The sequence below is a fragment of the Ovis aries genome, chromosome 10, assembly GCF_016772045.2.
Source record: "Ovis aries strain OAR_USU_Benz2616 breed Rambouillet chromosome 10, ARS-UI_Ramb_v3.0, whole genome shotgun sequence".
NCBI lineage: Eukaryota > Metazoa > Chordata > Mammalia > Artiodactyla > Bovidae > Ovis > Ovis aries.
In genome coordinates, this window is record NC_056063.1 from 33,961,477 (window position 1) to 33,989,283 (window position 27,807).

Below are 27,807 nucleotides of genomic sequence, written 5' to 3' on the forward strand. Positions count from 1 at the left end.
ATCTGTGTTACGTCTCAGATTCTACATTTAAGGACATCGTGTGGTATTTGTCTTTCTCTTTCATCAGCACCCCCAGTCTTTTGTGACACCCTCCCTCCTGGCTTCTGCTCATCATCACGCCTCATGAGACTGCTTATGTCACTGGTTCTTTTGGTTTCTTTTCTCTCCATTAGGCACTAAACAGGCCAGCTGCCCCAAATCTGTTTAGCTCCACTTACACACCTCACTCTTGCCACATACATTCCCTGAACATCTTGATATATAAAAATAACACAGGGTCAAGGTATAATTGAATCATGTCCACAGGACAAAATTCAAAGCCCACTGTGGATTTTAAAGACAAACTTTGGGGTAAATTTGCTCTAGATTCAGTACAAACTTGTTCTCTATGATTTCTAATTTTGACAATCAATACTTCAAAAGAAACAGATCTTCAAATTCCTCAAGGGGAAACCCACTGTTATATAAGCAATTGCACCTGCCACTCACCCCCAAATTTCCTCACATATATCAGGATTGGATTTGATAAATATCAACATTAGCTGGAATGATTTTTAAAAAAATGGACTTTGGGGTCTGACCCAAAAAACTATGAAGGTCTCTGTCCATAATGACTCTCATTAGGAAGAATACAGATTACACAGTAAGTTTTTTGTTTATTTTTTTTCTCTAGAATTCAATCTTTTATTTGAATGAGTATTTTACATCATTTACTCATTGCCATTATGTAGATTTTGATACAAATTCAGAATTAGAAATGATCTAATGGAGTTCCTATAGAAAGGGCGAACAGAAAATATATTTTGTCCCATGAACTAAATTTATGGTAAGTATTTTCCCCATGAATGCAATTTAAAACAAAATGTATGAGCTTACTTAAAGAAAGAATTCCTCCATTATTGTCTCAAAACTTTGAAACTAAAATAAAACTCCATGTTCCAGTATGTCTCATAATACAGAAATAAGAATGCGTGATGGTGAATTTACCTGTATGTGAATTAGATTTTGGTAAAAAATGAAATGTATTAAATAAAACCTAAGACAATTATACTTAAGAGAAAGGAACTGATCTCTCTGTTCTGCAAAATCCCTCAAGAATTTCCAAGATCGACATTCATAAGCATTATCAGCCCAAGGTAATGCTTTAGGAGTTAAACATACTAATTTTAAAAATCCAAGACAATGGCAAGTAAGCACCAAGTAGCAGAACAGTTTGTGGAAAATAAAAATAGCGAAGTAAACAGATTTAGCCTAGTTCTAATTGAGTCTAATGGTAAATTTGTCATCCAGTGTCTCCACCAACACTCAGCCCAGGGACTAAGAAATCTGATATTTGACACATGAGCAGTTTTTATACTTAATAATGCACAAAACAAATTATATTGAGAGCATCTGTCCTGATTATTAAGTAAATATTTCTTGATGCATCTCAAGGTACCTTCTTGTGAACTGGAGAAGAGAGCAGACATAAGAGTAAGTAGGATAAGACACCTTCCCTGGGGATGCTGAGCCTAGAGTGGAGGACGCTGGGACCAGTCACACGAACATAGCAAGAGGCGCAATGAAACCGAGGCCAGACAGCAACACCGATAATCCTTCCACAGGAACACAGCTCAACCCTCACCTTAACCCCCTCAAACCAGCTCCCCATCATAATGATCATACATTCCTTGAGGATTCTTTCATTTGTTTGGGTCTCTTTTCCCTCTACAGTTTCATATAATTTTACTGAAATAAAATTAAAATGTCACCATTGGAGCCAAGACATGGAAGCAACATACCTGTTCATTGACAGCTGAATGGATAACAAAGATGTGGTGCATATATACAATGAAATATACCTCAGTCATTAAAAAGAATGAAATAATGCCATTTGCATGGATGGGCCTAGAGAGTATCATATGAAGGGGAGTCAGAGAAAGACAAATACCATATGATATCACTTATATGTAGGATCTAAAATATGACACAAATGAGCTCATATGATGAAACAGAACCAGACTCACAGACATAGAAAACAAACATGGTTACCAGAGGGGAAAGGCAGGGGAGGGATAAATTAGGAGGTTGAGATTAACAGATACAGCTGCTATATATAAAAAAGATAAATGACAAGGTCCTACTATATAGCACAAGGGACTATATTCAATATCTCATAATAAACTATAATGGAAAAGAATATAAAAAGGAATATATATATATATATACACATATAACTGATCACTTTGATGCACAGCAGAAACTAACATGGCTTTGTGAATTAACTATACTTCAATAAAAAGTAATGTCATCATTGGTTTACCAATTTCCAACTTTCCCCCTTGATGACAGGCACCAAGCAATAGGATTCACAGTGTCTACTTGGAACATTTGGTTCCATTATTCTATTTAAAAGGGAGGAAAAAGCTGTTAAGTCTTCAGAGTTCTATCGACCATAAAGCAATTTCTGCTTGAAAACTATTTCCAAACAACATGAGGGTTTCCAACTAATATCTATTTCCCACTCTTCAACTTGTAGGCTATCATCATGTTATATTTCAAATTGATACTATATCCCCAGGTATTACTGGATACATTCAGTATTAATCTAGGTTTTATTGCACATTTTACACTTTCTTTGCTTTTCAGTCTATTGTGCAACTTAGGTCTTCCACCCAAGGCCATTTTCTTTCTGTACAAAATACAAACTTCAACTTCTCAGTCCTAGTTCTGTGAGTACTCTGCACCTGACAGGTGCAAAGAACACAGGTGTCAAGCCCACAGGAAGCCAGGTTCACCCCGCTCACTCAGATCCCTAGGCTATGGCCATGAAGGCCTTCAGGACAAGGCTTCTGTTCTTCCTTCAGTTTTATCTGAGAACTCCTCACCTGTCTTCTCTTCAACACATAAAAATATTAATTCAACAGCCTTACTTATCTTCAGCAGGAGAGCTGGTTAAGCTTACACCTACCACAACCAGAAACTAGAAATAGCTTCAGTTCTAAAGTTCAAAAAGGAATCTCCTTTCCCACTGCCACCCAAATGTCCATCCAAGCTCATACCGTCTTTCAGTTCCTACACATTTTCTACAGGACAGGCAACAAGCCCTGGATTCTCAACCTGCTTTCATGAATATGGCATACTTACATGCTGGACACTTGCACGTAATTTCCAGACCAGTAATTGATTTCTGTATTGTTTAAATTCATAATATAAAACATAGAAACACATAAATTAATAAAAATAATGTGTCATGAGGCAGAGGGTTTTGGTAGGCTACATGGGTAGAAACGGTTGAATTTTAAACACAAACATGCATCACACCACCAAGTGCTATTTTGCAAAACTGTTAGAAACCCACTCCTTTCTTTATCCATTGTGTATTTTAAATCTAGATAATAAGGTTTATGAGGGGAAGGTCACGGAAGCTAAGAGTGAAGGGAGAGGGGTGTTTCTTAAACTCTTCTCACCAGATCACACTCACTTTTTAAAATAAAGTAATGAAGAAAAAACATGGGAAAATATAAGTAATTCAGTAAATTGCATGATTCTAACAAAAATAAATTCAAGAAATTCGTAGAGAAAACCACAATAAACAACAAAGTTGAGGTAACACCAACAAAGAATCAGGTTGGCAAGCAAATATCTTGTCCTTGTCTCTGCACCCAACTTAAGAGTTTTTGTCAGGTAAACCAGTTTTCAGTTCTATTTGGCCAAACCCTTCAAATAAACACCCACTTACAAAACTAGTCTGTAAATTCTCAATGGAAAGAACTGAAATATTGAAAAGTGCTTATAATTCAGATTCAATGGAACATAAAATCCCAGAATTTAAATAAAGTTATAAAGGGAATTTCCTGGTGGTCCAGTGGTTAGGACTTGCTTTCACTGCTGAGGCCCAGGTTCAATCCCTGGTCAGGGAATTAAGATCCCCCAAGCTACAAGGTGCAGTCAAAAAAGAATAATATATAAAAACAATCAACTTATAAAACTAAAACCTAATATCTAAATACTGCAAATGCCACATAAATAAAAAGGAAAAGACCTTCAAATTAATCTATTAGACAATGATAAAGAAACTGTACGTGGTCATGGAATAATAACTCTCCATACAATTACAGTCAAAAAATTAACTGCAAAATTAATTGAAACTGGTTTTACATTCCACTTGGCATCATAGCTTTTGCTATTTCCATACAAATGCAGCAAGATTTTCAGTCCTACATGAATCTCCTTGTGGAGATTCATCAGTTGAGCCTTGTCTACTACTAAGACTATAATTAAACTGTACAGTAAGCTATTTATATGTCTGAAATAATTTCCTTTTCAAGATACAGCAGGCTTCAGCTTTATTCTGCAAAATCATTGTCAATGACATATTTAATCTTGAGGTTACTGCTTAAATTACATGTGCACCGCCCTCTAAGCCTAGATCCTGGCTGGAGACTGGCAGCAGCTGCCACACGTGTCAAAGGGTTACTATGATTACCTTCAATAGGAGCCATATGTGCTTGGTTGGCCACAGCAATTTGTCCCCTACAACCTAATTCAATCTATCAGATTTGCTAAGTTTTTTTTTAAAGGAACAAAGAGTGATTCCTACAACTTGTGATTCAGAAACAGAAAATAAATGTTCCAGAGGCGGGGACAGACTAGAAGTATCACTTTCTTTCTGGATCCCCAACAGGTAACTTCAGGGACTCGAAGAATCTGATGAGAAAAGCTATACCGAATACTGCTCTTAAAATTTCGGCTTTATTAAGTGGTCACTGAAGAATGGAAACAAAGAAGGATTCGTATTCATTTATTTGGGGGAAAAGGACTGCTTTAGAAACCATTTACCCACAAAGAAAAAAAAAAAAAAAAAGATCACCAAAAAGGTACGGAGGGCAGGAGGTGGAGTCCACAACCCTTGAGAATGATGTTCCACACACTGAACATAATTCATCACACAGGCCCCAGAAGTTCTTGAGAGAAATCAGAGTGGAGGAGCACGCTGGAAACTTTTCCCAAGCAGTCAGGAAGCAGTATGAAAAAGACCCACTAAGAGGTGACTGTCAGCCTTCGGCAAAGATAATGGGAAACTGACATCTTTTTTGTGCCTATTGTATTACGGATGGAGCATCCGCAGAAATGGGGTTTGTAGTCATGGAAACCTGTACACACTCCTGGAGGAGGAGTGTGTGGTGGAACCACCCCAGAGAGAAAGAAGTGTCACCCAGTGACACAGAGGGTGTGCACACTGAGCAGCTGGACTTGTTTCTCGGTGCAGGGGCACAGAGATCACACAGGTGCAACGGTCTCAGCAGCAGTCACCACAACACAAAAACGGAAGCTCAATCCGAAACGTCTACCACCAAGTTTTCAATGCTGTTCAGCAATGAGCTGGAACTAGACTAATCAGCATGAGTCAATGTCAAAAACACGGGTGAAAAAAGCAAACTGCACAGAGATACATAAAATACGATCTCAAAATTAAAGCTTCAAAACCAGGTTTGACATAGCTTATAGATACACACGTGGATGGCAAAGGAACCCAAAGGTTTTAGACCATGGATAAAGGAGAACTAGTGAAGCTTCAATCATCTGTAATATTGTTTCTTTAAAAAGTCATCTAGCAACCCAGGACATCTAGGCAATAACAGGGACTCCTGGCGGGAACATGCTGTCTCTCTACTTTAGAGACGAGTTCATCATTGACCATGAATGATATGGTTATTTGACATAGGATTTCAGTAGATGCACCTTATCAAGTTAAGTGTACTCCTACTCCAGGATTTAAAGTTTGTTGCTGTTGTTGGCTAAAGATAAATACTAAATTTTTTTCTACATCCAATTGGATGACTGTATTATTTCTATCTGTTAATGAAGCAAAGTATATTAACAGCAGATTTTTCTCAAGAAAACATATGCTTACAGCCTTGGAATTAAACCCAACTATATCATATGTCTGATTTCTTTTATATTATTGGATTTGGTTTGTTGATCTTTTATCACAGAATGTTACCTCTCCGTTCACGGTTGAGACTGACCTGCAATTTTTCTTTATCATTCTGCCCCTATTGCTTTTGATCCAAAGGTTACTTTAAACATCAACCTACACTGAAAAGTATTGACTCTTTTGGGTATTTTTTTTGGAAGACTTTCTATAAAATTGGAACTGTTTGTTCTTTTAATTCTTGACAAAACTAGAGTATAATGTATTCTCTTTGGAGGAAAAAATCAGAAGTCATGAGACTATTCCTCTAACGGTTGCAGGGTTATTCAGGTTCCTATTTCCTGGAGTCTGAAGTTTTATGTTTTTCCTAGGTAATTACCCATTTCATCTAAGCCTCAAATTTATTTACACAGTCATTCATATTTAATCACTGCTCTCTCTACCTGAAGTTATTTCTCTTTTCTCATTCCTAACATTTTTTTTCCCTGACCAGCTTTGTGTGTGTTAATCTCATTAGTCTTTTTGAAGAATCCACTTTCAGTTTTGTTGATCTTATCTTGCTCTTTTGCTAACATCTTAAACTGTATGAATAGCTTACTACTTTTAAGTATTTCCTCTTTTATACGATAAGCAGTGATGATACAAATTTCTCTCTCTGGGAAATTCAAATCCCACAGATTTTGATGCAAAGTATTTTTCAATCATTCTAAGTATTTTCTAATTTCCAATGTGATTTCCTCTCTGACTCTTGAATTATTTATGAGTGGCTTTTAAATTTCCAAGACTACAGATTTTTATGAGTGTGAAAGTCCCTCAGTCGTGTCTGACTCTTTGAGACCCCATGGACTGTAGTCCATGGAATTATCCAGGCCAGAATACTGGAGTGGGTAGCCTTTTCCTTCTCCAGAGGATCTTCTTAATCCAGGGATCGAACCCAGGTCTCCCGCGTTACCAGCAGATTCTTTACCAGCTGAGCCCCCAGGGAAGTTTTATAATGAACTTTTTTTAAAATCACTGATTTGTTGGTTCGGAGCCTTAGATTCACAGAACAAGCCAAATGATGACCAATTCTCTGAAATATCATGAAGACTTCCTTTTTGACTCGTACAGTCACTTTTGGAAAATACTTAATACATTATTGACTGGAAAGGTATTATGGCCACTGGTGTTAGAGTCTATAAAATCCCCTGGTCAGTAATGTGTTAAGAACATGAGTACAAAGAGACAGATGTGTGTATGCGAATGGGACACGCTCACATCTGTGTATGTGTGACCTGTGTGTGTACTATCTACAGCTGCTTTCTCATTAAAGGGGGAGAAAAGAGCAGCTGTGACCTAGAGCCTAAAATATTTACCATCTCATCTTGCGCCAAGAAAGCTCATGAACCCCCCTAACTATTTGTACTTAGCATCTTACCTTACATTTCTCCTTTGTGGCAACTGGCACAAAAAAAGCTTAATTAAGTCAATACTAAATGGCTATTTTCTCAGCTAAAATAGAAACCTGAGAGTAGAGAATACACTGTCATTTATTGCTACATCTGCAATTCTAGCAATCTGCACGGCCTACTAAGAACACTCAAATATCTGTTGATTTCACATAAATTCTGAAGTTAAATATGTGTTTTTCTGTTTTCTTACTCTGAGTATCCTCTTTTATTTGCTTTTACTTTATCACATCTGTAAAGAGGAAATCTCTATATTTTTAAAATCAGCATTTCTAAACCTGTATTGCTATCATTGATGCTAAAGCTGAAACTCCAGTACTTTGGCCACCTCATGAGAAGAGTTGACTCACTGGAAAGGACTCTGATGCTGGGAGGGATTGGGGGCAGGAGGAGAAGGGGACGACAGAGGATGAGATGGCTGGATGGCATCACAGACTCGATGGACATGAATCTGAGTGAACTCCGGGAGATGGTGATGAACAGGGAGGCCTGGGGTGCTGCGATTCATGGGGTTGCAAAGAGTCGGACACGACTGAGCGACTGAACTGAAATGAACTGAACTGAATTGCTATCACGGAGTTACTTATCAAAAAAAAAAAAAAAACAAACTCAGTGGTTTAAATAAGTTTGGTTAACAAAATATTCTATATCACCCTCTGCCTGACTCAGTGTGATAAGCATATTAAAGATAGCACAAAACTTGTGGTAGGGAAATGTACTTAATTATTTATAACTCTGGATCTCCCCCCAAATTAGCCAAAGATTCTACTTCTCTCTTAGTGCTTCTTAACATTTCAAAAAACATTGTTTTAGAAGATACAGCAATAGCACACAGTGAAACTAGAATGGAGTCAGTTTCCTTCTCATCAGGAAGGGAGCAGACAGCAAACAGGTGAGGGTTCATGGACGATTTGTTCTGTTTTGCAATTATTTACCTTTACCACTGACAATATGTAAATGACTATCTTCCAATAAAACTTTATTTACAAAAACAGGTGGTCAAATCCCTATGTTGTGTAACAGGAACTAACAGTGCTATAGGTCAATTATATTTCAAAAGCAAACTCATAGAGAAAGATCAGATTTGTGGGTACCAGAAGTGAGGGACTGGGGAGGGGGGAGTATAGGAAGATGGTCAGAAGCTACAAACTTCCAGCTGTAAAGAAAATAAGCACTAGGGATGGAATGTACAACATGATAAATATAGTTTATTTATTAACTGCTGTAAGTTATATATGAAAGTTGTTAAGAGTAAATCCTAAGAGTCCTCATCACAAGAAATATTTTTTCTATTTAATTTGTATCTAGGAGATGACATTCACTCAGTGTATTGCAGTCATCATTTCATAATGCAGGTAAGTCATTTTATTGAACACATTAAATGGGTGTTATTGGTCACGCCTGACTCTTTGCAAGCCCATGGACTGGAGCCTGCCAGGCTCCTCAGTCCATGGAATTCTCTAGGCAAGAATGCTGGAGTCGGTAGCCATCCCCTTCCCTGGGGAATCTTCCCGACCTAGGGATTGAACCCAGGTCTCATGGCAGATTCTTTATTGTCTGAGCCACCAGGGAAGCCCAACGTGTACAGTGCTGTATGTCAATTATGTCTCAAAAAAACTGAGAGAGAAAAAAATAAGTGGTAAGCTTAGATTTGGACCAATGGCCAGAAATTGCTGACCCCTGCACAAATGGACTGAAAATGACCTTCACTGTGTCTTCCAGTACAGCAGCCACTAGCCACATGTGGTCATTTAAATTACTTGAAATTGATAGTTCCTTAATCAAACTGGTTACACTTCAAGTAATTAATAACCACTTATGGTAAGCAACTATTGCCATGGACAGCAGAGAAAAATATTTTCACTTCTCATTAACCCCTTACAGGAAATTTTCTCTTTATATATATATATAAATATATATATTAAATATATATATATATATATATAAATATATATATATGTGAAGTGAAGTGAAGTTGCTCAGTCGTGTCCGACTCTTTTGAAACCCCATGAACTGTAGCCTACCAGGCTCTTCAGTCCATGGAATTTTCCAGGCAAGAATACTGGAGTGGGTTGCCATTTCCTTCTCCAGGGGATTTTCCCAACCCAGGGATCGAACCCTGGTCTTCCGCATTGTAGGCAGATGCTTTACCATCTGAGCCACCAGAGAAGCTGGTGGCTTCCCTTTATTTTACACTGAAAATTTAAGTTCTGGGTAATAAAGGGAAAAGAGTACCTCAATAAAACAATGTTCAGGTCAAATGAGTAAGTTCGCATGAACTAAAACATCTTCCATGAGGTCTATGATTCGAATTTAAGTGGAAGAAGTAGATGGTTACACCAGGAGAAGGAGACAGTGGTAACTTAAGAATTTCCCCAATGAGGGCAGACAGCTCATCTCTAAGAAAGCATACTCCTATTCCTACTGTTATGTTACTGTATAACAGTAAGCTTGGGTTTTTATCTGCCCAGGGACTCTTTTTCTTCAACATGTTCTTAAGTCATGCGTTTAAGACTGCTCTCATATTGAAAGACTGAGAATAAAATGCTCATCCAAACAGAAGAGCGATCAGCAACACCTCTTACCTCTCGTGGTTCACCCAGCGCCACACCCCAGGGAGGGAAAGCAGAGACCACCCACATCAACTGACGAGGGGCTTCAGCGGTACAGACGCCCCCCGACTCCTGCCCCTGGAATCCTCAATGGGTACACCACACCCTGGCCTTGGCAGGAAGAGTCACACCCCCAGTTTGCAGGTAGTACATCTCCCCCCATTACAAGGGTAACTAACCCTAACACCTGCTCTGAAAGCTGGCATTTAAATATGCACTGACAGTAAGCATAGCCACGGGTACCTGCCAGAACAAGCTCTTATTAAGTGACCTACAAATGGAACCTCACTGTTGAGCTCCTGGTACTTTGTCACACTGCCAGGCAGACCACTGGTGACCCACAAATCAGCTCCCAGCCAGGATCTCACCAGTGCCTTTAGACCGTGAAAGGGCAAATAGGGGTCTCTTCCATTCTCCCTGAGCCTGTGTAACCAACTGTCATACACAGAGACAACTCCTGACACTTGAAACTAGAAAGGAAATCCTGCAAGTCTTCATAGCAAGCATGAGCTGACTGTCACTCCTTTATGGAGATCCTAACAAGAAGTCAAACCAGACTAAGACCACTCCATTATAAATGCACAACTCTAGGTGAGTAAAACAAAGCATCATCATGAAGCTCAAAAAGCAATGTCCTAAACTTACTATTTTGATGTTTAAAGATATGACTTTATGCCATCTATTCATAAACAAAAACAGAAAACACACCAAGTAGTTTCATAGTCACTTTTCAGGAAAATACATAAACACTGCTTATCGGCCATAGTAGAAATAAACAAAAGGTTTAACACAATTATATCAAATATAACTTTCAAAAAGCTACTTACGTCCAAAGAATCCTCCTTCAGTAGGATAAGGGCCATGTTCTGTGACACCAACCGGCAAGAATAACCTAGAGTGAGGAAAAGAATAAGATACGTGAATTTCCGTCCTTGCCAGGACGCACCGTGTTCAAAGTCACCTGAACTCAGTCCCCATCCTGCACCTGACTGATGACCGTGTTAAGCCTATGGGCTCACACAGAGGAATCGAGTAGAGCTTGACTCTTGCAGACAGCTTTAACAGCAGTGCTCACGAAGGTCTCCATAACTAATAACCGAGATATCAATAAACACTTGTCAGTTTTCTGTGGATTTTCCCTTATCCTTGTTATCCTTGTAGAACAATAGGATGAGCCCTGGGTTCTCTACAACAACAGCAAACACTTCAGGAGACAAATGGAACCCAAAATTGCTCCTCAATCACCATAAACGCACCTACTGTGACATTTAGTCCCTCACCTGCTTGGGACTTCCCTGGTGGCTCAGACGGCAAAGAATCTGCCTGCTAATGCAGGAGACCCGGGTTCGATCCCTGGGTTGGGAAGATCCCCTGGAGAAAGGGATGGCAACCCTCTCCAGTATTCGTGCCTGGAAAATCCCATGGACAGAGGAGCCTGGCGGGCTACAGTCCACGGGGTTGCAAAGAGTCAAACATGATTGAGCAACTAACACTTGCACTTTTACTTCAAATCTCACAGCAGGTTTCCAAGGATTCCTATGATACAGAGAGAGTTACTTTTCCTGCGAAAGCTCAAAGCAATCCCATTTCAAAAATTACATGAGCTTTAAAATGGGTTTGGAATTAGAGTATCTCAGTGCTAATTCTTAACAATTCCCATTGCATTTTAAACAATGGTACCTCTCCTCTGTAGGTTAATTTAAGCTAGGTACTCTCCCACTTTTCCTCCCAGAAGGTGAACATATTTCTATGAAGCTCTTTCCTACGGAGAATTTGAGAGCCTCTTCTGACTCCTCCCCTTCAAATCTCCAGGCTCTGGGGAAGAGGAGGAGGTGGGCCTAGCAAACCCCAAGTCCCAGAGTGTTTATAGGGGCCCTGGGCTTTCTTTCAAATCACCCTGCTTGAGAGAGCTGGCAACAACATGCGTTCCCCACCAACCCCTGCTCAATTGATCTCATGGAGACGAGGCAAGAAGAGAGTCCTCCCACCTAGAAAAGTGGCCCTTACAGCAATAATGGACCACTGACCAGAGAAACAGGGAGCAAGTCATCAGCATGAAGGACATCACCCTTCATGCAAGGATGCAGGTGACCATCACATGAACGGCCTTAACCCGTGCTGTTCCCTGGGCAACAGGAGCCAGGGCAGTCCTCCACAGAAGAGCCAAAATAACCCTTCCCACAGATGCTGTATTTACTAGAAAAGACAACAGGCATTTAACTGATGGACAAGCCACAGACCTACTGTGAGTATGTGCTCGATTCTACCCAGCAGGCTCTCTTTTCATCCCCAGGAAGCACTACTAACAGGCACAAAATAGAACTCAAGACAGGCTAAAATTAAGATGAGAAAAACCTTGGGGTGTTTTTTTTTGGGGGGGTGATAAATATTTTTGTTCATTTTGGAATGTATGAAGTATATTCTCCACTAATGATGGTCATTTGACAAGAATATTTAGCAGCCACCTCAGAACACAAATTTCCTAGCACAAAACTACAGCTTTTTATCCAATTTTAATTTTTTTAAGAATACCATCAAGAATACCTAGTTCAGGCAGTTAGTAACAGTTATCTCAAGGGAATGAGACTATTTTGCTGGTTAATATTTTTAAAGTGAAACAACTAAGTCAAAAATCACAGGACCACACAAGCAAACACCTGTTAAACCTCTAAGAGGGAAAGAGAAAAAAAAAAAAAGAAACACAGCACAAGTTTCTGTGCATTTCCAAACTTGTTCAAGTCTGTATTTTAACAATAGTGATGAGTAGAAATGAGTTTCCCAGGATGCCATTAAAGTGCTACAGAGCAGGATAGAAATAATTGAATTTTCTTTCCCCCAAATTTTACAAATGTATTCTTCCTTCCTATAAATTCTTAGGTGAAGTATAGAAGGGAATCTACATTTTATTTTCATTGACAAACAGGGATACTGAAACTTTAATCGTTTTTCTTCCCTTGCCCCAGAAACTTCCAGCAACTCTACACAATAGACACTGTTACAAATTTAGTATAACTCATGCGAAAGGATTTGCTGGTAGTTTTTGATATGAACAACAGCTGCAGAAGCAAGCTGTAATCTTTAAGCCGTCGCCTGCCGCTTGATTTTACATTTTGCAATTTAAGTCAAATGCCACTTGACAACTGAAGCTGCATAAAGATATTATGGAAAAGCTCAAAGTATTTTTCTATCCGTTGCAGGGAGAGGGTAATAAATAAAACCACTGACATGTTCATGATTTTAAATACACAGAACTCAAGGCTTCTGAAAAGAAACAGGTTTTTTTTTTTTTTTAATTTGGAAAACGAAGCAAGATTTTGCTTAAAGAATTATCACACAGAACACTTGCTCTAGACAGACCATGGAAATTTAACACAGTTAAATGTGACTTAGCTAATGTGGCAAATTAAATTATGTCAATCCAAGTTTGCTGTGCTTGACTTCTAATGTTTTTGGATAAAATGAGATCAACTCTTGGAGAAGAGCCAGGTATGAAATGTCAATCTACTCTTGTAAATTGAGGTCTATTTCTTTAATCTCACAATCTAACAAGACGACCGTAAAATGACTGAGGAGGGGACCTCTGGGATTTCACTCTTTACTAGGGCTGAAGTTAACAGTACACCACAAGAGTATTGAGTCTTTCTGCTACCTGAGTAGAATCAAAGAAATCAAAATACTACAGTATCTACGGTACTTAGAGCCGGACCTGGGTTTAATAAAATCATCATTCACACTAGAAAATATGACCAAAACAAACCTCTTGGAACTCACTATCAGTGTCTTTTTTTTTTTTTTTGAGGTAAGCATATATTGTCAAAGATAGCTCAACCCAGATTTCTTCGGAGACACTTTTCAAAGTTCGTGTTCATGCTAAGTCGCTTCAGACATGTCCAACTCTTAGCGGCGCTATGGACTATAGCCCACAAGCTCCTCTGTCCATCGGATTCTCCAGGCAAGAACACTGGAGTGGGTTGCCATTTCCTTCTCCACGGGATTTTTCCGACTCAGGGACTGAACCCGTGTCTCTTATATCTCCTGCACTGGCAGGTGGGTTCTTTACCACTGTGCCACCTGGGAAGCCCTCTGGAAGGGTTAGGAATGACTGATTCCTACTAACCATATACCTGGGATCCACCAAACTACCCTACAGTGGGATTCGCCTTGGCTCCAAATCCTCAACAAGTGTGCTGTTGGTTCTAAATGATATCAGGTAGAATCTGGTCACTCAGTGTTCCAGTGTGAGCGTATGAAACATAGCTCCAGACGTCAAAAACGGATGATAACAGATGGAACTCAATCTCCTCCAGACTGGGTCAAGGCTCAAGAATCCTTCCCCATCAGAGAACCAGAATGTTGAAGGCTTGTCCACAGAACCACACCCAGACACCCTTCTTGCCAGATCCTCAGATGCCTCTCAGAAAGGCTTCAAACATACCTCACCACGTCCCCTGCAAACCCTGCCATCGTTGACCTGTTCTATGCTCATTCTCTGTCTGAAACAAATTCTTGAGGTTCAAGTTTTAAACCCATCTCACCCACAGAGCCTCCCTTGGTCTTTCTTTTTTTTTAATTAATTTTTTTTATTGAAGGATAATTGCTTTACAGAATTTTGCTGTTTTCTATCAAACCTCAACATGAATCAGCCATAGGTATACATATATCCCCTCTCTTTGGAAACTCCCTCCCCATCATCCCACCCCTCTAGGTTGGTACAGAAACCTTGTTTGAGTTTCCTGAGCCATACAGCAAATGCCCGCTGGCTGTCTATTTTACATATGGTAAGTTTTCATGTTACTCTTTCCACACATCTCACCCTGTCCTCCCCTCTCCCCATGTCCATAAGTCTATTTCCTACGCCTGTTTCTCCACTGTTGCCCTGTAAATAAATTCTGCAGTATCATTTTTTCCAGATGCCATATATAAAAACCATGGAACGCGTCACGAATTTGCGTGTCATCCTTGCACGGGAGCCATGCTCATCTCCTCTGTATTGTTCCCGTCTTAGCATATGTGCTGCTGAAGCGAGCACTCCCTTGGTCTTTCTGATGCACATCTGTCCTTCTGGGAAGTGACTGCCACATGTCAGGCTCACACGCTCAGACTCTCAGGCTAGGTGTGGCCCAGGCTAGGTGACCTGGTATCTCTGTGCCTCAGTTCCATCTTTGAAAGGGGATAATGTCGATCTCAAAGGGGATGTAAGACTTACAGAAAGGATTTGGCCATCATACGCCAACCGCCATGCGCACATTCACTGAGTGACTACTATGAACGCCAGCCACGCTCAGCATCTACACTGCATGACTGGTACTTTCTCATCTATCTCATTCCTGAGTTGGTCTCATGATTCACTCAGGCCCTGAGATGGGAATCTGAACTCCCCAGTCTACAGAGGAGCAGCTGGCAACTACGGAGCTGCAGGTCATCAAGAAACCACGCACCTGACCCTCCTGCGAGCGTCATTGGGCCCAGGGCTGAGGGCCCCCAGCACCGCCCAAAAACCAGACTCATCTTCCTGCCACTGGGCAAGTCCACGTTCATGGCTTTCAGAAATTAAACTTGCAAAAGACTACAGAAGTGGTTTCAAGGTATGAAATGACACCAAAATGTCAGGGGTGGGGAGATGTCTGAATTCAAGCTCGCATGGTTCACAATGAAAGCTGTTCCCAGCATGATGATTTTAAAATGGAATATGCATTTGGAGTTTGTTCTCACTTATGCTACCTTCATTAAAAGAAAATTATAGACTCTGAAAACCTCACATCTACTTTCTTACTACGTAATGGATGCTCCATCCAGCCATAATAGGAAATGACAACTACATGATTCACCAAGGCTACAGCTGAAATTTCACTTTAGAATAGCTGATGCTAAATTTTTAGACTAAAAAAGAGAATTGCCAGTTCCCGGAAACACAGCTTATTAGTGTGTTTCAAGCACGGCACTGCAGAGTCCTGGCATTGTGCCAGTTCCAAAGGACCTCAAAGTCACATGTGGGATGACTGTGTCTACCTAATATTCATAAGCTCATACGAGACAAATATCCTGGAATTTAATTTGACTACATGTATTTATTTTCAAGGTATAAACTAAAAGGAATGCTTCAAATAAATTTTCAAACTCAGACAGATGGGTGGACAGGTGGTAGATAAATGACGAGAGATAGAGCAAATACTACAGACAGCCAATAGCACCAAACACCAAATGTCCCCTCTAAAGGGAAACGTTGCCAGTTAAAAACCATAAAAGTCAACAGCCATAAGACATTCCAACTTTGGAAGCAGTAAAATATGAAAACAATGTGTGTCTTAGAATGCATGAAATAAAGTACCTTCTCTAGGGTTTTCTAAGTCAAATTTTGGAGAACGTGAAAGCTGTGTGAATCTGTTTAAAATGCATCCTGCACCAGGATTCATGGGCCCGAGACCCAGCACTAACTAGCTCGGTCATTAAGTAGAGTGAGACCTTGTAGACTCTGATGTCTCCAGCTCCCAAGGCTCTAAGACTGCTAACGTGTAAAGACCGAAGACGGAGTAGAGATACCCCCCAGCACAGCAAAATTGGCTCTCAGGACTCTTCTCCTTACTCCAGCTAGAAGGAGAACTGCTAGACACTTGATCTGCTTCCCAAGTACCTTCTGGGTACCCTAACATACACATAGGACAAACTCAAATGTACAAAATATCCAGTCCATATAGTGGGAGACAGATGGATAACAGCTCATATCACAGAAGGTTTGAAGAACATGGGACTAGAACAGAGGCTGACAATTGTCCTCGATCTGGAGCACGACCTCAGGCTGCTCACACCCGTTGCCTGTGGTCTGATGTGGACAAGTCCAACATCAAGTCTAGACATCTACATTGCATCCTCTGCAGGCTCAACTGACGCCCTTCAGTTCAGTTCAGTTCAGTTTAGTCGCTCAGTCGTGTCCGACTCTTTGCAACCCCATGAATCGCAGCACACCAGACCTCCCTGTCCATCACCAACTCCCGGAGTTCACTCAGACTCACGTCTATCGAGTCCGAGATGCCATCCAGCCATCTCATCCTCGGTCATCCCCTTCTCCTCCTGCCCTCAATCCCTCCCAGTATCAGAGTCTTTTCCAATGAGTCAACTCTTCGCATGAGGTGGCCAGAGTACTGGAGTTTCAGCTTTAGCATCATTCCTTCCAAAGAAATCCCAGGGCTGATCTCCTTCAGATGGACTGGTTGGATCTCCTTGCAGTCCAAGGGACTCTCAAGAGTCTTCTCCAACACCACAGTTCAAAAGCATCAATTCTTCAGTGCTCAGCCTTCTTCTCAGTCCAACTCTCACATCCATACATGACCACTGGAAAAACCATAGCCTCGACTAGACAGACCTTAGTCAGCAAAGTAATGTCTCTGCTTTTGAATATGCTATCTAGGTTGGTCATAACTTTTCTTCCAAGGAGTAAGCATCTTTTAATTTCATGGCTGCAATCACCATCTGCAGTGATTTTGGAGCCCCAAAAAATAAAGTCTGACACTGTTTCCACTGTTTCCCATCTATTTCCCATGAAGTGATGGGACTGCATGCCATGATCTTCATTTTCTGAATGTTGAGCTTTAAGCCAACTTTTTCACTCTCCTCTTTCACTTTCATCAAGAGGCTTTTGAGTTCCTCTTCACTTTCTGCCATAAGGGTGGTGTCATCTGCATATCTGAGGTTATTGATATTTTTCCTGGCAATCTTGATTCCAGCTTGTGCTTCTTTCAGTCCAGCGTTTCTCATGATGTACTCTGCATATAAGTCAAATAAGCAGAATGACAATATACAGCCTTGACGTACTCCTTTCCCGATTTGGAACCAGTCTGTTGTTCCATGTCCAGTTCTAACTGTTGCTTCCTGACCTGCATACAGATTTCTCAAGAGGCAGATCAGGTGGACTGTTATTCCCATCTCTTGAAGATTTTCCACAGTTTATTGTGATCCACACAGTCAAAGGCTTTGGCATAGTCAATAAAGCAGAAATAGATGTTTTTCTGGAACTCTCTTGCTTTTTCCATGATCCAGCGAATGTTGGCAATTTGATCTCTGGTTCCTCTGCCTTTTCTAAAACCAGCTTGAACATCAGGAAGTTCACGGTTCACGTATTGCTGAAGCCTGGCTTGGAGAATTTTGAGCATTACTTTACTAGCATGTGAGATGAGTGCAATTGTGCGGTAGTTTGAGCATTCTTTGGCATTTCCTTTCTTTGGGATTGGAGTGAAAACTGACCTTTTCCAGTCCTGTGGCCACTGCTGAGTTGTCCAAATTTGCTGGCATATTGAGTGAAGCACTTTCACAGCATCATCTTTCAGGATTTGAAACAGCTCCACTGGAATTCCATCACCTCCACTAGCTTTGTTCGTAGCGATGCTTTCCAAGGCCCACTTGACTGCACATCCAGGATGTCTGGCTCTAGATGAGTGATCACACCATCATGATTATCTGGGTCATGAAGATCTTTTTTGTACAGTTCTTCTGTATATTCTTGCCACCTCTTCTTAATATCTTCTGCTTCTGTTAGGTCCAGACCATTTCTGTCCTTTATCGAGCCCATCTTTGCATGAAATGTTCCCTTCGTATCTCTAATTTTCTTGAAGAGATCTCTAGTCTTTCCCATTCTGTTATTTTCCTCTATTTCTTTGCATTGATCACTGAAGAAGGCTTTCTTATCTCTTCTTGCTATTCTCTGGAACTCTGCATTCAGATGCTTATAGCTTTCCTTTTCTCCTTTGCTTTTCACCTCTCTTCTTTTCACAGCTATTTGTAAGCCCTCCCCAGACAGCCATTTTGCTTTTTTGCATTTCTTTTCCAGAATGGTCTTGATCCCTGTCTCCTGTACAATGTCACGAACCTCAGTCCATAGTTCATCAGGCACTCTATGTATCAGATCTAGGCCCTTAAATCTATTTCTCACTTCCACTATATAATCATAAGGGATTTGATTTAGGTCACACCTGAATGGTCTAGTGGTTTTCCCTACTTTCTTCAATTTGAGTCTGAATTTGGTAATAAGGAGTTCATGATCTGAGCCACAGTCACCTCCCAGTCTTGTTTTTGCTGACTGTATAGAGCTTCTCCACCTTTGGCCGCAAAGAATATAATCAGTCTGATTTTGGTGTTGACCATCAGGTGATGTCCACGTGTAGAGTCTTCTCTTGTGTTTTTGGAAGAGGGTGTTTGCTATGACCAGTGCATTTTCTTGGCAAAACTCTATTAGTCTTTGCCCTGCTTCATTCCGCATTCCAAGGCCAAATTCAGTGGCATATACACAGTGGAATACTGCTGCTGCTGCTGCTAAGTCATTTCAGTCATGTCTGACTCTGTGTGACCCCAGAGATGGCAGCCACCAGGCTCCCCCGTCCCTGGGATTCTCCAGGCAAGAACACTGGAGTGGGTTGCCATTTCCTTCTCTGAGTGGAATACTACTCACCATAAACAAGAAATAAAGTCATCTTCAGCAACACTCATCAAGTCATTTGGACTTAAATTCCCTTTCTTCAATTTTCATTTCTACAATACTTAGAAACCAAAGAGGTCATCAGCTCATACAGGGAAGGGAAAGATACAAGACTCTTAGAAAAACATATCAATTGGCAAAAATCATCAAAAGGGCTATAACTATATAAAATAGTAACACACATTTAAACTTAATGAAAATATGCTTAGTCTCTTAGACTAAATTTTTATGAAAAAAGTAATAAGAAAATCAAGCTCTCATCAACTCTTGAATTCTCTAGGTTTTATGAATGCATACTCAGTCACTCAGTCCTGTCTGACTCTTTAATCCATGGACTGTAGCCTACCAGGCTCCTCTGTCCATGGGGTTTTCCAGGCAAGGATACTAGAGTGGGCTGCCATTTCCTACTCCAGGGGATCTTCCCAACGCAGGGATCAAACCAGCCTCTCCTGTGTCTCCTACACTGCAGGTGGATATTTTGCTGCTGAACCACTAGGGAAGTCCTATTAGTGTGTCCAGTTACTTTTCAGGAAGGTATCATAGTTTTAATGTTTATAACAGGCAGATAATGCTCATAAAGAGCATGTTCATTTGGTTTCAGTAAACTTTTCTCGACCTTGTGAATGAAGAATTCTATAAAACACCATCTGTCAGTGTGTCTGAGGAGCCCATGGACACTTCTACAAGACTTTAAAAACACAAGACAAGAATCAGCATCGGGAAATTATTTTTTTAATGAATTACCTATATTAATAGCAGTTTCTTGTTTGTCGCCTGTCAACACCCATATTTTAATCTCAGCCTTCAGCAGAGTTGCTATGGTTTCCGGCACGCCTGCCTGAAGTCGATCTTCTATGGCGGTGGCTCCAAGTAGCAGTAGATTCTGGATTGAAAAACAGCGTCAGTTAAAGATGTGGAAACATGTGAGCGGCATGAATGGCAACACTCCTCACAAAGGAAAGGCGGTCAAAAGTTCTGAAGTAATTACCTTAATTCCTCTGCATCAAAACTTTGTTTGCAGATAATTAATGACAGACACGTGTGGCATTTCCAAACCATCCACAAGGCTAGAGCCCGCGCTCCCCACACACACACACAGGCCAGCACTCATCATCTACTTCTGGGTACCCAGGCATCATGAGATGGAGACCGTCTGGCAGCAGAGCACTTGGGCAAGTCACCCTGGGGACACTAACAGGACTGAGCCCTCCCTCTCACTTCACTGACAAGCAAGGGACAGTGCTCCAGCTAACACCTGAGAAGAAATGATTCAGTGACCAGCAAGCCAACGATGTCCTGAGTGCACGCCGCTAGCATGGGGCCACATGGGTACTTCATCTATTTCATTGCTTTATGATTCACAAAGTAAATACTGGAATCTTCAGAGAATCAGGGTAAATGGACACATGAATTCAGCTCCATCTGCACCCAAATTTCATTAAAATGACAAACAAGGGGGCAAAAAGCAAAAGGAGTGAGAAAAGCTAGCAAGCAATGACTTTGAAGCTACTAAAACTGGAAAACAGACGGACCAACAGTTGCTGACATGAAACAAAAGGCTGAAATCCGGCTTCCAGATTTCAGGGGATCAGCCTGTAGAAAGCTAATTCACATCTTGGGAGAAACTGAAATAACAACAAAATCCACACCAGCAATGTGGAGCAGCAAAGGCAGAGCTCAAACCGTGTTGGGATAGTAAGTGTGACAACGGTATGTGAGATGTCCAACCAGCCTAGGCACTCTATCGGCCCAGGAAACTCAATAGGGTCAACTAATCTCATTAAGCCTCATCTCAGGCCAGCCCAGAACATCATCGATGCTGTTTTTGCCCTGATACTTAAGACACGAATGCTTGGCAGAGGGTGGCTAGACCTTTCCAGTACCCCATAAAAACTGATGGTTTCTTAAAGCAGAGAAATGATTAAAAACTAATGATGACTTTTTACTTGGTTTTGTGTTTTTCCAAAGCGTATCTTTCTTCACTGATGTACCTCATTGATTTAATGAACTCGTTTTATGAAAAGTTTCAAATAACCAGGTAACTGTTACATAAGGGTAATATGTTATAAAGTAAGTTATCAGGTTGCCAATTTTTTTGTTCAATAAATTGTAATTTCCTAGTGAGAAAAACAAAAAAAAAGCTAATGGTGAGTTAAGATATTCATAAGACAGCATCACTGTGCAGGCAGAGCAAAAGGAGCCCTGCTCACAGACTATCTGCCTGCTGGGTGTCACTGGGCAATAACAACCCCGCCACGTGCAGTTACCTTCTCGATGATCTCATAGCACTCCTCCAGCCGCTGAGTGCGGTCCTTCAGGATGGTGCTGGCTTCCTGGTAGACTTTGAGCCACTCCTCATAATCCCGCTCAGTGAGGTCGGCGTAAGCCACACACAGAGTCCGCAAGCCTGCAAGACAGCCCCAGGGTCTCTCGGTGAGGCTGCTGGTGATAAGCCAGCAGGGGACTTACCTCCGGTAGACACCGCGTGACCCCACCAGCGTGTGCAAAAGTGATACAGACCATCAGCTTTGTAGGGTCACTCTGACTCCACGTTCACACGCTCAAAAGGGGAATTTATTTGTTTTTTTTTTTTTAATTTTAAAAAAGGGGAATTTAAAAGCAATTCTATTTTAATATAAACCAGCTCTTCTATAGATACTGACAGTAGAGAAGAAGCCATAAGAGTGAGCCCCCAGCAGCAGAGCAGGGCAAGACCTGGGCATGACCCACACCCAGGAGGAGCCAGGGCTGGAGGGCAGGAGCACCTGTCAGACAGCAACAAAGGCCCAGCACACCACCGCACGAAAGACACAGGCTTCAATCAGCCAGGCTGTGTGTGCGCGTGTGCATGTGTCCCTTGGTGGGAGTGTGTTCCCGTGTGTGCATATGTCCCTGTGTGGGAGTGTGTTCTCAGGTGTGCATGTGTGTTCCCCTGTCTCCATGTGTGTGTTCCTTGGTGGGAGTGTGTTCCTGTGTGTGCATGTGTCCCTGTGTGGGAGTGTGTTCCCAGGTGTGCATGTGTGTTCCTCCATGTCCCTGTGTGTGTGTCTGTGTGTGTCCCTCAGTGGGAGTGTGTTCCCATGTGTGCATGTGTCCATGTGTGCACGTGTCCCTGTGTGGGAGTGTGTTCCCAGGTGTGCACGTGTGTTTCCCCATGTGTCCATGTGTGCATGTGTCCCTGTGTGGGAGTGTGTTCCCAGGTGTGCATGTGTCCCTGTGTGGGAGCGTGTTCCCAGGTGTGCATGTGTGTTCCCCTATGTCTCCGTGTGTGTGTTCCTTGGTGGGAGTGTGTTCCCATGTGTGCATGTGTCCCTGTGTGGGAGTGTGTTCCCAGGTGTGCATGTGTGTTCCTCCATGTCCCTGTGTGTGTGTGTGTGTGTGTGTGTGTGTGTCCCTGTGTGGGAGTGTGTTCCCATGTGTGCATGTGTCCCTGTGTGGGAGTGTGTTCCCAGGTGTGCATATGTGCTCCCATGTGTGTTTCCCCATGTCCCCGTGTGTGTGTGTGTCCCTGTGTGGGAGTGTGTTCCCAGGTGTGCACGTGTGTTCCCCCATGTCCCCGTGTGTGCGTGTGTCCCTGTGTGGGAGTGTGTTCCCAGGTGTGCACGTGTGTTCCCCCATGTCTCCATGTGTGTGTGTCCCTGTGTGGGAGTGTGTTCCCATGTGTGTTTCCCCCATGTCCCCATGTGTATGTGTGTCCCTCAGTGGGAGTGTGTTCCCAGGTGTGCATGTGTGTTCCCATGTGTGTCCCCCATGTCCCCGTGTGTGTGTGTCCCCTTCAGTGGGACTGTGTTCCCACGTGTGCGTGTGTGTGCCCCTACATGCCTGTGTGTGCATGTGTGTGCACAGACATGGGTACACATGCCCACAGGAGCCCAGGGAGCTGAGGAAGCAGTGGTCAGCACTCACGCAGGGGCCCGGCTCTCACTGCACCCATGTGCAGGGAGCCTGACATCAGTCTCTCTAAAGCCCTGCAGAGAACTCCTTTCCTGTTCTCTGTGGGTTCAGTGGGTTATTCTCGCCGGAAGTCAAGGGCAAGCCAGTGTCATAAGGAAAACAACAACAAGGGGAGTTTTCCAGAAAGGGACTAGAAGACCATTCTGTGCAGCGTCAGGTGTGAACCTGCCTCACCTGCGTCCCCTGGGTTAAGAGCTGGGGGTTCCTGTGTAGGTCACAGAGCACAGCTGGTCTGGGGCCTCAACTCTTGTCACTGCCAGTGGCACAGAACACCAGGGTGGGGACGGGGTTGGCACGAGACCACCACTCGCCTGTGAAGCAAGCCAAGTGCTCCCCAGAGATGACACGTGAACGTGAAGGCTCACTGGAGTGCTCCCTGAAAGCACGGCTCTGCCGGCAGAAATAACATTTCCAAACTCCACTCACCTTCCGTGGCAAAGTACTCCAGGTGGCAGAGAGTCTCCTCCATGTATTTTGAATCTTTTGAAAGCCTCTCAAAAATCACGTTATCCTATAAAACAGGGAAACGCTGTAATTGGCAAACCGTTAAGGCCAGCTGACCCTTCAGCGCCGCAAGCCCAGCTCTGACTTCCTGGTTTCAATCCAGTGCACGCCTGAGCGGGGAAGGGGAAGGACAGCTCTGGGCTGGATGCAGTCATGAGCTGTGGAAAGCAAATTGGCTGTGGGTCCACAAACTAGGGAGGACCCCGGGTGTCAGGAGGATAAATAATCAGGAACACAAAGGGGCCCACATTCACTCAGATTTGCGAAGCTCCCAGTGGAGTTTATAATATCCTTTGCAGAAGTGGGAAGCATAAACACACACCCTATACTGTTCAAGTGTGCAGTCTCTTCCTAGCGCTGCCGGACTCCCACCTGGGGGTGGGCACAACCTGCCTGGCACAGAATCTAATTCAGCTGAGAACACATGGTATAGACAGTTCATCACCCAGGGATTATTCACATAACCTACAAAAGTAGGGCTGGAGAATTGCAGGCCACAGATCATGCAGCAAATATGTTACAAACAGCAACGTTTTAGGCTCCCCCCCAAATTTTTTAGATCTAGTTTGGTTTGGGGGGAGGCAAGTTGGAAAAAAATTAAATCCTATAATACTTTGGGCATCCGATGCAAAGAGCCAACTCATTGGAAAAGATCCTGATGCCAGGAAAGACTGAGGGCAAGAGGAGAAGGGAACACAGAGGATAAGATGGTTGGATGGCACCACTGACTCAAGTCATCACCGACAAACTCACTTGAGTTTGAGAAGACTCTGGGAGATGGTGAAGGACAGGGAAGCCTGGTGCACTGCAGTCCATGGGGTCACAAAGAGTCAACCCTAGCATAATCTGGACCTTAATGAATTCACACAGGATGCCTTTAGAATTCACACACATTGCCCACTTTTAAAAACTCTGGTGACAGTGTGCTCAAGTACCTCTTCCCACAATTGGTAAAGATCAGTAAGATTCCCAATGTATCGTTGATCCTAGTATTATTTCATATTTCCCGACACAGACTCAAGAGCTGACCTTATTAAGCTTTCCTTCGATACATAAGACCACAGTTTTACAGAATGTAGTTTTGTGAGTCAGGCTCATAAACAACAGCATCTTTCCCTAAACATTTAGATTCAATGACCAGGAGGCAGAGAGGACAAAAAGCCTTGACATAGGAAGTAACCAGAGGGGACCAGAGGTGATGATGGACCACAGATGGACACTGCCTCAAGCCTGCCACACAGCCTCTGTGGTGAATAAAAACCACAAATACTGAGAACAACTACTAAAGAAAAAATACACACCAGAATCCTTAAAAGATTAAGTCGCTTCAGTCGTGTCTGACTCTGTGCGAGCCCCTCAGCTGTTACCTCCCAGGCTCCTCTGTCCATGGGATTCTCCAGACAAGAACGCTGGAGTGGGTTGCCATGCCCTCCTCCAGGGAAACTTCCTGACCCAGGGTCTGAACCCACATCTCTTACGTCTCCTGCACTGGCAGGGGGCTTCTTTACCACCCGGGAAATCCTGAAAGATCACAGGTCAACACAAATGATTGCATCTCTCCCAGTCACAATGCAAAGGTGGAAAACGGCCATCAGAATCCACACACCAAGGATTCTGGAGGACACGGCCAGCTACTGTTTCTGAAACCAACCACTGACTGTCCTGGCCACGCTGGCTTGAACCCCCGTCACGGTCAGCCCGCTTTTACCTCTCAGTGAGCTTCAGGAGCCTTTCAACCTGGGTGACCATGAGGGGTGCAGAGAATGGCAGTTAAGGGAGAAGCAGGGGTCCCCCACCGTGCAGACATCAGCCAGTACTTACAGCCCCTTTACAGTAGAGTCGAAGCTGTCCTGAAGGAGTTCGCACTATCACAGACATTCTCTTTCTGTCGCTGTAAGAGTACAGACACCAAGGAAAAAAACTCTCATTGCTGTTTTACAGGATCACATCCTGTGATTAAACAGTAAGCAGCCCAAAAGGTGGTCTGGCTGCCCCAATCCCCATTTTCCCTAACTTCCTCCTCCAAGTTGAAATTTGTGTGCCTCCTACTGTCTTATTTACATACAGGGGACATAGTGAAGTGAAGTCGCTCAGTCGTGTCCGACTCTTTGTGACCCCGTGGACTGTAGCCCACCAGGCTCCTCTGTCCATGGGATTCTCCAGGCAAGAATACTGGAGTGGGTTGCCATTTCCTTCTCTGGGGATCTTCCCAACCCAGGGATCGAACCCAGGTCTCCTGCATTGCAGGCAAACGCTTTAACCTCTGAGCTCACTAGCACAGCTCTTGATGGCAGGAGAGACAGAAATAGGGACCTTGAGTGCCTCCTCTGGGCATCTAATTTTCTTCTGATGATACTCTGTCCATGTACTCTTATTGCACAGCTCAAAAATATCCAGTCACATGCCAGGTAACAAAGGGGAGGATTGAATATGAACCCACTTCACTCAAAAGCATCTCATCCTGCCTTCTTTTGACTGGAGTGGAAAGAGATGATGGATTCTGAGAATCTCGTGATTTAGCACTGAGGTCCTTCCATGGCTCCTCCCCAGCACCCCCGCCAGAACAGGCCTCCTTGCACATCTTCCATCAGGACCCGCCCTCTCCCTCTGATTCTTCTTTCTGATCAGTATATATAGAGTTTAAGAAAAGGGAAACATACCTGGAGAATTCCAGGACATTCAGGATTCCAAATGTCTGTTCCTGTCCCATCTAGAGGAGGAAAAAATAAAAAGCTCTTACCTCTCTAACCTGAAGTACAAAGCATTAACATCTCAAAACAACCGACTCCCCACTCAAACCTCTCTACTCACACCTGCTCCCCACGCCTCCCCTCCTCCATGCTCTCTCACTCTCTCCATCTATTCCCGGTCAGACGCCTTCCAATCTTTACGGATTCCCGCAGTTAGTCTGGTAGGGTCACAGCGCCCCCTTCTGGTGGAAGCTTCTCATTTCCTCCACCAGGAGTGACGATCCCACTAGCTAGCGACAGAGTCATTTCCAAGACACACACACAAAGGACATGAGCTACACAGGTCTATCCCAAACCTGGGGCCAGTGAGGCTCATGAATTCAGAAGTTTTCGCACTTCGTAGAAGTATATACACACACTACACCCCACTACATTCCCACAGGGCTGGCTGGGACTGCACCCTGTTATGCAGCACATGGGTTTTCTGCAGCGTTAGTCACTCAGTTGTGTCCACCTCTTTGCGACCCCGTGGACTGTAGCCTGTGCAGCAAGGTATGTGGCTAGGTGAAAGTCACACGGAACAGACGCAGCGCTGTGGCAGTCCCATTAGGTTTTGCTACCAAGTGTCCACACCCCAAATTCAGGGGAATTCTGAAAACAACTCGGAATATGATATAAGTTTTGCATGTAAGTAAAAGAATGGACTGCCGCCAGGTCGGGAACAACATGGACTTATTACACCAGATGGGCATGGACTTCACACACATCCATGAGATCCGAGGATGCAGAAAGCCAAGAGCTGTAAAAAGCCACAAGTCCTCCCCAAACGGAGGGTGGGGATCGTTAGAGGTCCCTCACCCACCAAGACAGTGAGCGTGGCCCCTCTCAGCTCATTACAGAAAACACCCGTCCCACTCACCCGTGTTCCTACTGCCACCCCAAGGTTCCTATCTGACCTCATTCCTGATTTAAACCTTTTCTTATCCCCAAATTTCTCCCTCTGGCTCCTTGAGAGGGAAACTCAGAAAAAATTCAAATGCCTTGATTTCAAGGGGGGGTAAAAAAACCCATATCAAAAAAAAAAAATTTCAGTGCCAACTCCGTGCTCTGCCAGCCCCAGAGACTAGAGTCAGAGACCGAGGGCTTCAGAGAGACAGACAGGACCCGCCCCGAGGATGGGGTTGGGGCAGGGGCTGGATAGGGGATTATTCCCAAC

At 43.0% G+C, this 27,807-nt stretch overlaps 1 protein-coding gene and 1 non-coding gene across 4 annotated transcripts in view; both read right to left on the reverse strand.

Moving 5' to 3' along the window:
* The window catches only part of LOC101115632 (phospholipid-transporting ATPase IB), a 469,524-nt gene that overhangs the window by 311,715 nt on the left and 130,002 nt on the right, over window positions 1-27,807 (reverse strand). For all 3 annotated transcript variants that reach the window (XM_042254882.2, XM_060394098.1, XM_060394100.1), the window contains exons 19-24: window positions 26,562-26,611; window positions 25,723-25,792; window positions 23,824-23,908; window positions 21,711-21,850; window positions 20,188-20,326; window positions 10,805-10,869 (exon numbers count right to left, since the gene is read on the reverse strand). In XM_042254882.2, the coding sequence (XP_042110816.1) occupies window positions 10,805-10,869; window positions 20,188-20,326; window positions 21,711-21,850; window positions 23,824-23,908; window positions 25,723-25,792; window positions 26,562-26,611 (549 nt within the window). The remainder of the gene's footprint in view (window positions 1-10,804; window positions 10,870-20,187; window positions 20,327-21,710; window positions 21,851-23,823; window positions 23,909-25,722; window positions 25,793-26,561; window positions 26,612-27,807) is intronic.
* LOC114116745 (U6 spliceosomal RNA) lies at window positions 14,900-15,006 on the reverse strand. The gene has a single exon (XR_003590572.1). It is a non-coding gene; the product is annotated as a U6 spliceosomal RNA (small nuclear RNA).